The 15,296-nt window shown below is 39.3% G+C and overlaps 1 protein-coding gene across 2 annotated transcripts; it reads right to left on the bottom strand.

Annotated features, from left to right (window-relative positions):
- Nucleotides 1-557: 557 nt before the first annotated feature.
- Nucleotides 558-15,254, bottom strand: LOC145344071 (flavin reductase (NADPH)-like). Of its 2 annotated transcripts, XM_080190871.1 has the most exons (6): nucleotides 15,163-15,254; nucleotides 14,709-14,874; nucleotides 9,207-9,392; nucleotides 8,827-9,028; nucleotides 7,686-7,853; nucleotides 558-1,211 (listed from the first exon to the last, which is right to left on the bottom strand). In XM_080190871.1, exons 3-6 carry the CDS (start codon nucleotides 9,339-9,341, stop codon nucleotides 1,054-1,056), a joined length of 663 nt encoding a protein of 220 aa, XP_080046997.1. In that variant the 5' UTR covers nucleotides 9,342-9,392; nucleotides 14,709-14,874; nucleotides 15,163-15,254; the 3' UTR covers nucleotides 558-1,053. The 2 variants fall into 2 exon arrangements, with proteins under 2 accessions (XP_080046997.1, XP_080047005.1); XM_080190879.1 differs by lacking the exon at nucleotides 14,709-14,874 and having other exon boundaries at nucleotides 15,163-15,252.
- Nucleotides 15,255-15,296: the final 42 nt, after the last annotated feature.

Genomic DNA, 15,296 nt, shown 5'->3' with positions numbered 1-15,296 from the left:
ACCCTGTTTTCTTCTAACATGTGACAGAATTTCCAATATAAATGAGAGTTCAAATCTTAATGGAAGATCAGGAAGCAATGTTAGTGATCATTTCATATGTAAAAAGGTAAACATTATGAAACACTTGCACCTGAACAATCAAATAAAATGGACACAACGATCATCTGAAACTGGATACAAAGAACTCTTTAATTAGCATATGAACAGAACTCACACCAAAAAGCATCAATGTGAATTATTAGTCATTTCAAATTTACAAAAAACGCTGATTTAGATACAGATTATACATTCAGAGCGATAGAATATTGTTGTCTTTATCTATATCATCTTTAGTTTGAACATTTTTAAAAAATCCCCATGCTCTCTGAAATAATGCAGAACTCTGCCTGCACCGAGATTACAAACCAATTCATGTCATCAATACATTACACACTGCAATCTCCCCAGTCTGGGATGCTTGAGACCAAATCATATTTGTATTTTGGAATTCTCTGGATTATACAATGAACCACATGCATGTGAACCAGAAAAGACCGTGGATATAGTTATTTTCCATACACTTTCCATATTTCTGTGGCGGAATTAAACAATGCAGATGACATCAAGGGATAGCTTGGGTCTGCCTGAAAAACTTATGCACAACTGATGTTTTCAAACAGCAAATTTCTGGACTTGAAAGACTAGTGTTTTGCTCAAAACAGTTTATAATATGATCAGGTAGTTTAATATCAGATTCTAATACAGTTCAATCAATATATATTCAACTAATCTCAATAGAAAACAGATGAGCTGTTTTAGCATTGTTAATCTGAAAGACGTCATACAACTTCCACACAACTAAAGCTTTATATACATAAATAAGAGCTCATTAACTTGTTTGGTAACATAATTACAGGGCATTTTATTCATGTTTTAGTTTTTACTTGCTTACTCTTTGTTTTTTTTGTTCTTGTAGTTTCACAATTTGTTTGTTTAGACACACTGATAGGATTTGGCTGGGAAGTTGGGAATAATGAAAATAAAGAGTCTTCTTCTAGTGCAAGAATTTATCGTTCATTTTGCTGTCATGGCCACCGACTTCTTAATCCATAATTCATCTTTAAGGAGTGAAAGCATAAAACGAGCAACATCCCCTCGTGCCACTGCATTTGTAACGGGAATTCCATCCTGATCAGGCACAAAGTATCCTTCGTGAGTTAATAATTCTTTATCTATAAAAAAAATTAAAGAAGAAACAATTAAGAAATGTTGATGATGTGTATAGTCTTAAGTCCCTCAAATCTATTTTGTTGACTGGAATGGAAGCTGAGCACCATAATTAATTTGTACAATCTTGGGGAATCAGGAGGAAACAGCAAAACCACAAATTCCTGAAATAGTTCTGATGCTTCTACATAATTAAAGGCAGCAGAAAATCCCATTAATTAGCTGTAATTATTAATACCCACATACTATGTCCCATTTTAAATTTGATTTCTTGTCAGTGCACGACAGAAGACAACATGAGGACTTCCCTCCATAGTAGAATTGGGGATGCTCGCTGGTGATTGCACACTGTTCAATACCTTTCATGACTCCTCTGATATTGAAGCAGTCTGAACAAATTTGCAACAGGACCTGGACAACATTCAGGCTAGGGCTGATAAATAGTAAGTACCATTCATGCCACACAAGTGCCAGGCAATGACCATCTCCAACAAGAGAGAGTCTAACCATGTCCTCTGGCCATTCAATGGCATTACCATTATTAGTGGTGGTAGGGCTGGCAGGGTCGAGGTGGGGGGGGATTACAATTGACCAAAAACAGAACAGACTAGCCATTTAATACTGTGGCTGCATGAGCAGGTCAGAGGCTGGAATTCTGAGATGAGTAATTCACCTCCTGACTCCCCAAAGCCTTCTGTCATCTACAAAGCACAAGTTAGGAGCACGATGGAATATTCAACACTGTCTGGACGAGTGTAGCTCCAACAGCACTCAAACTTGATACCATTCAGGATAAAGCAATGGACTGAATCAGCACTCCATCCACCAACTTGAACATTCACTCTTCCCACCACTGATAGAGTGGCAAAACTGTGTACCATATCCAAGATGCTCTGCAGCAAATCACCAAGGCGCTTTGAAATCCACAACTTTTATCACATAAAGAGCAGCAGCTATGCAGAACATCCCATATGGAAGTTCTAAGTCACACACCGTCCTGAATTGGAAATATATCGCAGTTCTGAACCTGGAACTGTCACTGGGTCAAAATCCTGGAACCCCCTTCCATTTCTTATGTTCTTATTGTGTTCTAACAAGATTGTTTGTATACCAACATTACATGGATGGCGGCAGTTCAAGGCAGCAGCTCACTACCACCTTTTCTAGGGCAATTGGGGGTGGACAATAATTGTTGGCCCTGACAACAATGTTCACATTCCAAGAAAGAATTTTAAAAAAATAAACTAAGGATGGAATTTTAACCAAAAATGGGTGGGTTTGGGCTGGTGGAGGTGTTCAACATTTTTGGTCACGACTGTATCTCATCCGTGCACACACTTCCATTGTTATATCTAGATTTCAGAAGAGGCAGAGACTGCTGCTCAGATCTGATTGCTTATATGCTCTTCACTGATATCTTCTGGGTTCTGGTGCCCCTGAGGGCCCCACCAAAGACTGCTCCACCTGCACCTGTGCAGCAGCAGTGTTGGCAATCATAAGACGAGGCAGTGCGTTGGGTATTGGCTAAATGGTGGGGACAGCAAGTGAGAATTGAGAGTATTTATAGTGGAGTTCTCAGTTTAATGTCACCTCTTTACATCACCCTTCTCCTTGATCAGTGCCATTGTCACTCTAACCATTGAGCGTAGAATCAGTTTGGCAGAGATCAATGAAGCCTTGTGAAGCCATGGATATGGTATTTGGTCATAGAATTATCAAATGGTTTGCAGCATAGAAGGAGACCATTCAGCCATCAAGTCTGCGACAGCTCTCCAGAAGAGCAACTTAGCCCACTCCACTCACCAGTCCATTCACTGTAGCCCTGACATTTTAGATATTGAATTAAACTCATTTTGCTTTTTTTGTGCCATTAATTCATTCACTTTAATCTGAATGCTATATGCATTTGATTAAATATTTTAACTTTTTACCATTATTCTCTGACTTGAACTTGTACAGTACAGTGATAAGCAATTATCATTAGGCATCTTGCCTGGGATTTTCTGGACTGTGAAGGGGAAATGGCCATTCACATCTCTGTTGACTTCAGCAGGAACTGAAGAGGCCAGAAAATCCCATTCCTTGTCTCTACCACACTTTACCCAAAATTCTACATGCTCTACAGCCTTGACTCTTTTCCTTAGATTTGTACATTTCTATTTCCCTTCAACCTCCCCAGAACGTTACTGCTAGACTGCATATTGCACCTTCATTGTGAAGACTTTTTTTATGAAGGTTAAGTTCCCTGTACAAATTCCAGTATTAATTTAACACTACATTTAGTGAGATAGTTAATTATTTAATTGTTGGACCCAAGTAAATGATTCTAAACATTTTACTTGTTATAGTAAAATGACTACTCTGAGTCTCTGAGCTTTAAGTAAGCAATATCTTATTCATACATTTGCTGAGAGAGATTAGATCAATCCTGGTTGTTTACCCAAGGATCTCTCAATAATCCAAAGTCTGGGTCACAATTTAATGTTCTTGGTTCTTACATTGCTGTTTGGTATGCTCCTCAATCACTGATATTGCTTCAGCACATACATCATATCAACCACTCAGAGAGTGGGACAATTCATGCTTGCAGAAAGTTCTTGTTATCTCAGCTTTTGGCCTTGTGAGGTTTGTCTGTGTCTGGGGTCTAATTAATCCCCTTCTCCTTAAAAACCTTGTTTACTCAAGTTGTGAATGCCATTAAATTTTATGGTTAGCTAGGTTTCTACAGTACTGGCTACATATCCCATCATGCCATAACATTGGCTAAATTTCCCATCATACCTTGAAAGAGCTCCCACAACATTTGTCTATTCTAAAGCTTTTAGTCTACCACCTATTAATACAAAACCTACACATACACATTTAAATATCAATCTTAATTTAAAATAATTTCAATTATCTCACTTTATATTTCTGAAGATTTTTTATGCTGTACAATGAATGTATTCATATTTCAATTGCATGTAACATGTGTTCATGTCAGCAATACAAAATATTATCAAAAATAGTGTGCAGTATTATCAGGTCATCTTATAGAGACTTTTCAAATTGTAGTCTGGATGTTTAAATAACATATATTGAATTAATCACATTTAACATCGCAATAGCAAAAAATGAATTCCACAGACTAGTGACACTCAAGAAAATAACATCCCCTCATCTCTGTCTCAACTGGGCAATCAGTTTTTTTAAAAACTGTATCCTTGAGTTCTACTCTCCCCCACAAAGGGAAGCATCCTCCCAGCATTCACCCTATCAAGTCCCCTCAGTTTCAAAATCATCACCTGTCATTCTTCCAATCGACAATGGATATAAGCCCAACCTGTTCAACCTTTCCTCATAAAATGAATCAGTCAAATGAACCTTTGAACGCTACTTTGAATGCAATTCTATCTTTTCATAAGTAAGAAGACCAAAATTGTCCAAAATACTCACCAGTGCAAATCCACACCTATATCTATGCCCCCACCCCTGCCTAGCACCAACACTATGTGAATACCCCCCCACTCCTCCCCCCAATCACCAATTCTGGAAGCAAACTTTAGATTCATTTTAAGGTCAAGTAATAATATTATATGAAAAGGTTTCATAATTTGTAACGTGTGATAACCCCCAAGAGGTCCATGGCGAAATCATTGATCGTCTTCCCTGTGAGGCTTGTTGAGTACAAGTTCCCCTGGTAACAGGTATTGGCCCACCCAGCTGGAACTCACCAGAGTCTTTTATAAGGCAGGCCCAGGACTAGGCCTGCTGAACTGTAGTCCCAGGTAGGGGCTGGTGTGTGTACACCACAGCAGTGGTTTTACTCTGCATTCTGTAATAAACTATGTACTTTCCCAGTCAGGCTTCATGAGTCAGTACATAACCAAAACTCCAATGAAGAAACAGGTTCTGTCAACTCGAGGACAATGATTTAGATTAAGCATAAAAGGAGATAAACTAATTATGAAAGCACTTCAGTTGGATGAAGTAAGTACAAGCAATTATGCGAGGACAAAACCAATATCTCTAGAGTTAAGTTACTTCAATCTGTATTTTTAAATCATATTTACTTGTGCCTGACTTATATAACAATTTTCACAATAAACCTGACAGAACTATTTAATCAACATGCATAGAAACATACATAGAAAATGAAAGCAGGAGTAGGCCATTCAGCCCCTTGAGCCTGCTCCACCATTGCATTTTGATCATGGCTGATTATCAAATTCAATACCCTGATCCCACCTTCTTCCACATCTTTTGATCCCTTTCCTACACAACACAAAATTGTTGATGAAGTTCTAACTCTATCCGAACAATGCAATTTTCACAAAGCCAAATCAAACACTTAAATCTTGATCCTTTTCAGTGGGACAAAATCTCCATCACTTCAGTCTGTCAACCTTGGGAATAATTTTAACCCAACCCATCAGGTGCGAAAGTGATGAGATTAGATTTGTCACCCAATTTTTCCCCTGTTTTACACCACATCCAATTTAGTTGCCACAGACATTAATAGATAGAATACTTGGGTAAATCCGGTGGCTCTGATCCAGACAGTTGCCCACCCCTTTTGAAAGAAGCCATGCCTGAAATTTTACGAATAGGTAGAACAAATGGTGGCCCAATGATGAAAATAAATAAAAGAATACATGTCTTTAACAAGCACTTCATTTTGTGGAAAACTACATTCCCAAGTAGAGAGTTGGCTTTGTGAAGAGAGAAATAAACAAACACAGCGTTTGCTTCAGTCAGGCTCCAGGAATCAGGCAGATCAAGTTGTAAACTGGTTCACCTGAACAATAAACCCAATGGAATGAAATTTAAAAAAAATCTGGCTGCAGAGTGAAAATTGACAAAGGGTCACCTGGACTCAAAACATCAGCTCTTTTCTCCCACAGATGCTGCCAGACCTGCTGAGATTTTCCAGCGTTTTCTCTTTTAGAACTATAGTTACTTTAGTTTAAATCAGTTTAAAACTGATAATCTCAACTAGAGGGTTCACAGAATCAGTGATTTCCTTCATCACAATCCAAGTTCAAAAAAAACCACATTGCGTAGAATAAAGGTCTTTCAACTACCCAAATACACAACTCCTTCCTGAATTACAGCCATCGTACTGCCTGGTTATCCTGATCCTGAGGTTTCTATTGATTAGATGAGGTTGGCAGTTACTCACATTCACATTTAATTGCGACGCATGGACATATCCTCACAGATCACATTGAATGACTGTCTGCCCACCCATTTATCCTATCTTAGCTAGCAGCTTCTGATTTCACTCCATCTGTGCATTTCCATCACCTTCTGATTATACTGTCGTTTCTTTACAGTAAAATGTACAGAAGATCACATTTTAAGTTAGTTATTGCCCTTAATCAGGAAAATCAAGATACAAATCATTAAATAAAAAATACTAGTGAATTACTCAATTACCCACTATAGAGCACAAATGAACATTTCTGTTGGGATATAGATAATGTAGTTGTTTAACTATAACCTCATTCTTTCGAGCATGAGTCTGTGCCATCTCTCTGAAGGAACATCTTACCCAGGCCCTCCCTGTGCTATCTCTGTAACCCTGTGCATTTACCATGGTTAATCCACCTAACCTACATATCGTTGTTCACTAGAGGGCAATTTAGCATAGCCAATCCACCTAACCTACGAATCTTTGGGAGGAAACCCACACAGATATGGGGAAAATGTGCAAACTCCACACAGACAGTCACCCAAGGCTGGAATCCAACCTGGGTCCCTGGCACTGTAGGGCAGCAGTGTTAATCACTGTGCCATCATGCCACCCACTTTATTTCTAGCTGTTACGTCAAAGAGATTTTTATGCTGTGGACAGAACATGCAAAGCAAGGGCCTGGAAAGAAAACACAGGTACAGCCAAAGCCATGTACCAAGAGCAGAAATCCTGAGTAACAAGAAAAGCATGGAAAAATCAAGCAGCAGGAGAAATCCACAGGGAAGGAAGTGATTTAGAGATTAAAATTGTGAGTGGCATATACCGACCGGGTGGTTGAATTTATATTGTTCATTTCACACATCAAAATTATCCCCAGTAAATGGGAGCTGTGTATAAAGCCTGAAAAACAAAACAAAAGCAACTTAAAAACGGAATAATGCGAATTAAACTGGAACAACTTGAAAAATGAAATGGAAACCAGCTCAAGGAGAGATTAGTAAAGAATGTGGGGGGTAAGAAGAAGTGACATTGACAGAAATGAAGCTGGATTGTATATTCTCTTTTAAAATAATGCTGCCAATGTGTAAGTCTCCTACAGGAACTATATCGGCCGGTGATATTTTCAAATCCAGGAACCGACCTGCAAACTACATAATCTCAAAAGCATAAATGCAATTTGTTACACTTAAGTACTTAAAAAAAATGAATTGGCAACAGGATCTGCACTCCTGGATGCGTACTACAGGAAGCTCTCTTTACAAAGGTGCGTAGAATGTGGGAGATTGTAAAACAAGATCTTAACCTGTTTCTGGTGCATTCTGAAGCTCTGGTGGTCTCACTGTAGTCCAGTTGAGATCCTGACATTCGTTGTTTAAATAATCCTCCATCTCGTGCATGTTGATCAGTATATTACGGATCATGGGAATCACGAACCACCGCAATGCCCAGGAGGTCTGATGAGAAGTTTCAGCTTTAAAATAAATACACAACCATGATTTTATTCAAAAAGGACTACGGTATTTCCTTGATATTATCCCCTGTGAGATTCTGCTGCCAAATTTATATATCCATGTCTTTGCATATGGTATTAATAGTGCAAATTGGACTCAGGCTTGTATAGTCATAGCCCTGGTCAGAAGGTCATATAGTAATTAATCCCAAAAGTATTCAAAATTGTTCAATTCTAGGCCTAACAAAGCAAGAACATTAAAATTTTTATCCCAACCAGCTTGGTTCCTCCTCCCAGAGTAGCTCCTTGTTGCTCCAATATACCAACTGATAAAAACTCTACTGTGTTGCAACAAGCCTGGGTACATGTACACAGTTTATTATGGAATTTGGGATGTGGTTACAGTGGGAACAAGATAGTGGCACAAGTCATACTTCATCACAGCACTACTGGACATACTATCTTTCCGATCCATTTCATTGACTTACATAAAACGGAGTGTCAAACTAATCTGCATTCATCAGATGAAACTGAATGTAAGGTAGTAAGCCAGTAAAGGCCCTGCATCATCCCATTTCAGAAAGGCCCGTTGCATTAGATGCCAATCAGGCACTTAACTGGGCAGTGATGGGCCTTCCCTAGGAAGATTTACATAGTCAAAATGATTGCAGCATATGAAGAAAGTGCATTCAATGATATCACAGAAAGTGTAGACAGATAGTTCTTCTTCAGTCAGTGCATGAGGAGTCAACACTAAATATGGTAGTCGTCAGGTAAAGCAGAGTTAGGCAGCAAGGATAATTGAACCTGGATAATTGGATAATTGCACTGATGTCTGCATTTTCAAGTCATGTGTTATTATTTTCTTATTTCCATGATAAATTTCTTTACCTACGTTCACTACTTCTCACCACCAAAGCACTGCAGTTGCATCCTGACAAATTTACACTGGAGTTCCCATTATAAATAAGAACATAGTCTGAGAAGGACTCACGCTTAGTATACCAAGATGTCATTGCTATGATTCGAGTCACTTTTGCCTCACGCATAGCAGGGACAATAGCTTTTATTGATTCTGTATATCCTGTAACTTGAGAAAATATGCTTATTGGGAACCCAAGACAGGACATGATGACATCCTGCTCATTAAAGTGTTCCACCAGGCTGTCAGTTGAGAAGATATTTGCTTTCACCACCTGCAAGTGAAGTAATAACATATAGAGAACAGATTAACTTGGGGTGTGAGTTGTCATCTATATTAGAAACTCAAACTTAATACAATTCATGATTAGTATAATTCTCTCTTTTGGGAATCTTCTCAAACAAATAGATTTATTGAAGTACTCAGAAATATTTGATGTTACCAATGATTACCGTCAGATTCTCATGCTGAATGATAAGCTTGCTGGGAGTTCTTACAACAGCTTTCACCACGTGGCCTTGTTCTAAGGCTTGTCTCACTAAAAACTGCCCAGTTTGTCCTGTGGCCCCTAGCACCAAGAGCTTCATTCTTCAATGCAAAAGCGGCAGTCAGGAGGTTATATCAGCAGATGGCCGGACCTATAATTTAAAATGAGATCTTACATTGAAAGTAATTTTCCTGTAAATTTCTAACATTTTTAGCATTTTTAAGAGGGGAGGGTGAACAGCCAATGATCATAGTCCATTTCAATACCATAGACATGGGTAGAAGCAGGGGAGAGGGGGAGGGGTGAGATATTTCAGGCCGATTTTAGGAATTAGACAGGAAACAAACAAGTAAGACCACAAAAGGTAGTAATCTCCAAATTATTCCTGTTACTGTGCACGAGTGAGTGTAGAAATAGGACAGAACAGATGAATGTGTGGCTGAAGAGATGGCGCATGAGGAGGAGATTTAGATTCTTGAGACATTGGGACCAATTCTGGAGAAGGTGAGCCCTAGAGAGTCCAATGTTTCTTTCCTTGTCGCACTAGAAACATATAATCAAGAAACTCTCCTGAACACATTTCAATAATTCTTCCTTCTCTATGCCCTTTACATTAACACTCAGTTGATATTAGGGTAATTTAAATCCTATAGTCTATAAAAACTACTGTGTAGTTTCGCTCCTCTCTATTATTTCCGTACAAATTTTCTCCTCCCTATCTTTCCCAGTAGTTGGTGACCTACAATGTTGGTGGCCCATAATGTGAATTCCATTCGGTCTAACCAAATAGACTCTAATTCCCAAACAGAGCTGGGACCAGCATCCTCACAGGGCAGTTTGCTCATGCTGCTAGCAGGGTTTAATCTAATTTGATAGGGGGAAACCAGGATGCACCATTAGAAAAGGGGAACAAGATGCAAAAAAGATTAGGAGAGACAGAGAATACTAGAATAGGAAATAGCAAATTAGAGAAGGAGGGAATGCAACAAGGTCTAAATTGGACAGTAAACCATGTATATTAATGCACAAAGTATGGTAAATAAGGTTGGTGAGCTGCAGGCACAGATAATCACATGGGAGTATAATTGTAGGAGGGAATGAATGAACTCAGTCTTCCGAGACCACGTAAAACTTCAACAAAAACAGCTTTATTCAACATGCATGAGGGAGAACAGAACTCTGGCTGTAACTCCAGCTTGCTTCTGAGCTACTCTATTATCTGTTCTTACATATTCTTATACCCTTTCACATCACATAGTACCACGTTTTGATTAGGTCATAAGATTATTACTTTGAATTAGTTGCAGTTCTGTTTTTGATCACACTATACAGATCCATTGTCCTGTGTACTTTAACTTTAATCTTTTTTCTTGAAAAATGCTGTTGAAAGTAAAACGTTCATTTATTAGTCACAAGTAGGCTTACATTAACACTGCAATAAAGTTGCTATGAAAATCCCCTAATCACCACACTCCAGCGCCTGCTCAGTTATGCTGAGGGAGAATTTAGCATGGTCAATGGACCTACCAGCACGTCTTTCGGACTGTGGGAGGAAACTGGAGCACGGGAGGAAACCCACGCAGACACAGGGAGAACATCAAGGTTCCACAAAGTCATTGCCCCAAGCCGGAAATTGAACTCAGTTCCCTGGTGTTGTGAGGCAGCAGTGCTAACCACTGTGCCACCCGTACCTACCTGTTTACAATGTCAAAGTGTTGTTTTGTCAAACCGAATTCGATGGTGTTAGTTGTTCCATTTTCCTGATACTTGATTAGTTTTCCAGAGGCACAATGGCTCCTCTAGACTTTTTGGAGCCTTGAGAAGTAATACCAATTCTCTTATTGTTGTTATAACGTCAGAACGATCCCATCCGGGGTGTGATTGTTTTAATGCATCTGGGATGTAGTTATTTGTAATTTGTCGTGTCTGCCTGCAGTGAGTATGGACAATACAGTATTGTCTGTTTAACCCTTTCCATACGCTCCTCCCGTGTTGCAGCCCACACTCCCTGGGATTGCCTTACAACAATAATGTTGTGACAATAATTGAGACCTGACTCAAAAAAGGATAGGACTAAATATTCCTGAATGAAAGGTATTCAGGAAAGATAGAAAAGGAAAGAAAGGCTGTTTTGATTAAGGAGAATATAGCTGAACAAGGAAAGAATGTCCTAGATGGGTCAGAATTAGAGTCTATTTGGTTAAACTGCATGGAATTCACATTACAACCACCAACTAATGGGTAAGATATACAAGAGGAAATTTGTACGGCAATAACAGAGAGGAGCAAAACTACAGATTATATTTTATGGCCATAGGTCTCAAATTACCTTAACATCAACTGAGTATTAGTGTAAAGGGCAGAGAGGGGGAAGAATTATTGAAATTTGTTCAGGAAAACATTCTTGATTTGTGCGTTTCTGGTGCAACAAGTGAAGAGATATTTCTGGTTTTGGTTCTAAGGCATGAGGTGGGTCAAGCAGATTGTATAATGGGGAATTTTTAGGGAACATTGATAATATTGTCATAAGATTCAGGTTAATGACAGAAAAGGACAGGGAGCAATCTAGAGTTAGAAAGACTTAATTGGAGAAGGGGGAGGATGAACAATTTCAGGGGGATATTGCATGGATTTTGGCTTTTGGTACATTCGCCTTTATAAATCAAAGTATTGAGTATAAGAGTTAGAATGTTATGGTGAGGTTGTCTAAGACATCGGTGAGGCCAAATTTAGAGTACTGTGTGCAGTTTTGATCACCTAATTACAGGAAAGATACTAATAAGGTTGAAAGAGTGCAGAAAAGGTTTACAAGGATGTTGCCGGGACTTGAGAAACTGAGTTACTGAGAAAGGTTGAACAGGTTAGGACTTTATTACCTGGAGCGTAGAAGAATGAAGGGATATTTGATAAAGGTGTATAAAATTATGATGGGTATAGATAGAGTGAATGCAAGCAGGCTTTTTCCACTGAGGCTAGGGGAGAAAAAAAAGCTACAGCACATGGGTTAAAGGTGAAGGGGGAAAAGTTTAAAGGGAATATTAGCGGGGGCTTCTTCACACAGAGAGTGGTGGGAGTGTGGAATGAGCTGCCAGATGAAGTGGTAAATGTGGGCTCACTTTTAACATTTAAGAAAAATTTGGACAGGTACATAGATGAGAGGGATGTGAAGGGATATGGTCCAGGTGCTGGTCAGTGGGACTAGGCAGAAAGATGGTTTGGCACAGCCAAGAAGGGCCAAAAGGCCTGTTCCTGTGCTGTAATGTTCGATGGTTCTGGCCCAGGTAAACAGAAATGAAAAGCGACTGAAAAACCGGTAAAGGAACAATGAGCTACCTTTGAAGAAAAAAGGTTTTGGTATAGCCGAGGTACATTCCCATGAAGGGAAAAGATAGGACAACCAAATCAAGGTGATGAAAGAGATGGAGAGTAAGGTGAAGCAGCAAAATGGTGCATATGACAGACATCAGGGGCGCAATCTCTCTACCCCACTCCAATACTCTACTCCACTGGTCCATTAGCGTAGCGAGGTGGGAAATCTAAACAGGAAGACAAAAGTACGAATCACGCCGAACGTCAGGCCATTCTTGATAATATAATGGGTGGGAGGTTGATTTAAATATTTATAGGCTCATTTAAATGAGATTAGTGAGGCCAAGATGCATGCAATAGTCTGGGGGTGGGAGGTGGCCATCAGAAGGGGATCCATGCGGGGTGGCGATGCCCATTGGAGGTGGTTGACAGGTCTCTCATATACTGGATGGGATTCTCCAGCTGCCATTGCCCCAAAACCAGAGTCCAACCTGAGGTTAATGGACCTTTGCATGGCCCGCTCCCCATCCATTTCGATTCCCGAGACAGGCAAGATGGAAGAATTTTCCCCCCCCCACTGTATACACAGTATATGGGAGAACAGGGCTCCGTGCCTACCAGCCTGCAGCTGGCTTCCCTGGTGAGCTTAGGCTCCACTCTCCTCACTGACATAAAACTCCCAGCTGCCCAAAAAACTGACAAGAGTGTGGAAACATTACACAGGGTAGCTTGTCAAAAATAAAAATTTCAGACTTTTGAGACACTTGGAATTTTTGAAGGAAGATTCTGCCCCAAGTTAATTTACAGCTGAAAAATCAGTCTGAATGTTGGAAGTTCAGAGGGAAAGTGAAAAAGGAAAAAACAAAGCAAATCGAGAGCATGAGAAAAGACTGACTGCAAACATAAAATTGAATCCAAAATTCTTAGAAAGACAAATATTAAAGAGGTAGCAAGACCACAAAGGGGATTTACTTATGGAGGCAGAGGGTGTGGTTGAGATATTAAATAACTAGATTCATAGACATTTATAGCACAGAAGGAGGCCATTTAGCCCATCATGTTTACACTGGTAAATAAAGATCTGACTACATTAATCCATTTCAGTTCTTGGCCCATAGCTCTGGAGGTTATGGCAGCACAAGTGAATATCTAAATACTTCTGAAATGTTGTGAGAGTTTCTGACTCAACCACCCTTTCAGGCACTGAACTCCAGACTTCCAGCACCCTCTGAATGAAAAAGGTTTCTCCTCAATTCCCTTCTTAGCTTTCTACTGCTTATCTTAAACCTATGCCCCTGGTTCTTGACTCCCCTACAAATGGAAAAAGTGTCTTTCTATCCACCCTATTTGATGCCCTCATAATTTTATAAACCTCTATCCGGTCCCCTTCAACCTTTGCTGCTCTAAAGAAAATCCTGGCCATAGCGATAGTTGATACACTGCATAATGAATAAATAGGAGGTATTGGAAAGGGTGGTTAAACGTAACTTGATAAATCACTAGTACAGAATGAGATTCATGTGGGAATACTGAGTGAAGTAAGGGAGAAAATTGTTAAGGCTTTGGCTATAATCATCAAACCTTCTTCTGATATAGGATTAGTGCCAAAGAACTTGAGAATTGCAAAAGAGTGTAAGGATCTACCAGCAACTACAGGCCAGTTACTTTAACCTGAGTGATAGGAAAGCTTTTGGAAATTGTAATCTGGGACAAAATGAGCAGTCACTGAGACAACTGGGACAAAAATGTCTTTAAGGGTTCAACTACAAAATAAAACATTAATATGAGCTTAATATTCCCTGGGTCAGGACCTAACCCGATACCAGAGTTTGGAGTTAGTTTGTGCCTTAACACTTACATTTTTACATTGGTAAGAAGTTGAAGCTGCTTTGAAACAAAACTAAACTCACAATATAATCGCATTCTAAGTCTATTTTGTTATTTTATATTTGTTCCTAACTCTTTCAATTAGGCTTATTGAACTGGGAACATGGGGAGAAATTTTAGTAGTAAGAGTCACAGGCTGTCAAATCATTTAAACCTTGAGCATTTTGAGTAGTATGCTAAAACAGTCCTGGTTTATCGACTATTAGAATTTGTAACAATATATGTGTTTATGAACAAGAAAAATCAAAGACTATTAGTTTGAATACAGTACCTCGCATTTAGTAGCTGGAGAACGTCATGCTGAGCATCAGGTTTAACCTCTGTTCAGTAAACGAAGATTATCCACAAGAACTTATTCACATGCGGGATGTTTTAAAACATTTCAAATCGATCAAGTATTTTGGAACTGTTGTATGCGGGTAAATGCAAGTCAGCAGCTAGAATAGATTGACAATTTGATGTTTCGGATCTCCACAGAAACTGCCTAACTTTCCAGGATTTTTTTGATTTGCTTTGATTTCAGAATGTACATGTTTTATGGTGAAACAATTTGAGCTGGATTTTCATCCACACTGGCAAGAAATAACGAGAATCCGCGACCAAGTTGTTACTCTAAACTCAGTTACGAACTGCACAAACTAAAAATGCAACAATCCTTCCAATACAACGAGGAGTAAAATTCTCCAAATGCTTTTACACGATACAATTGAACAGGGTATACTCACTTTATGAAAAATAAATCTTTTCGGAACCTGTGCTCCCCACAAACAGCGTTTTTTCCGGGTAACTACTCAAGCCCAGCCCTTCCACCTCACGTTATGGACAACTCTGGCATTTCCGCAAACGCCAGCAGCAAAAA

Source organism: Carcharhinus amblyrhynchos, chromosome 1, assembly GCF_965287045.1.
Source record: "Carcharhinus amblyrhynchos chromosome 1, sCarAmb.v2.hapA, whole genome shotgun sequence".
NCBI lineage: Eukaryota > Metazoa > Chordata > Chondrichthyes > Carcharhiniformes > Carcharhinidae > Carcharhinus > Carcharhinus amblyrhynchos.
Note: the sequence above shows the minus strand (reverse complement) of the source record. Positions and strands in the feature narration are given on the sequence as shown.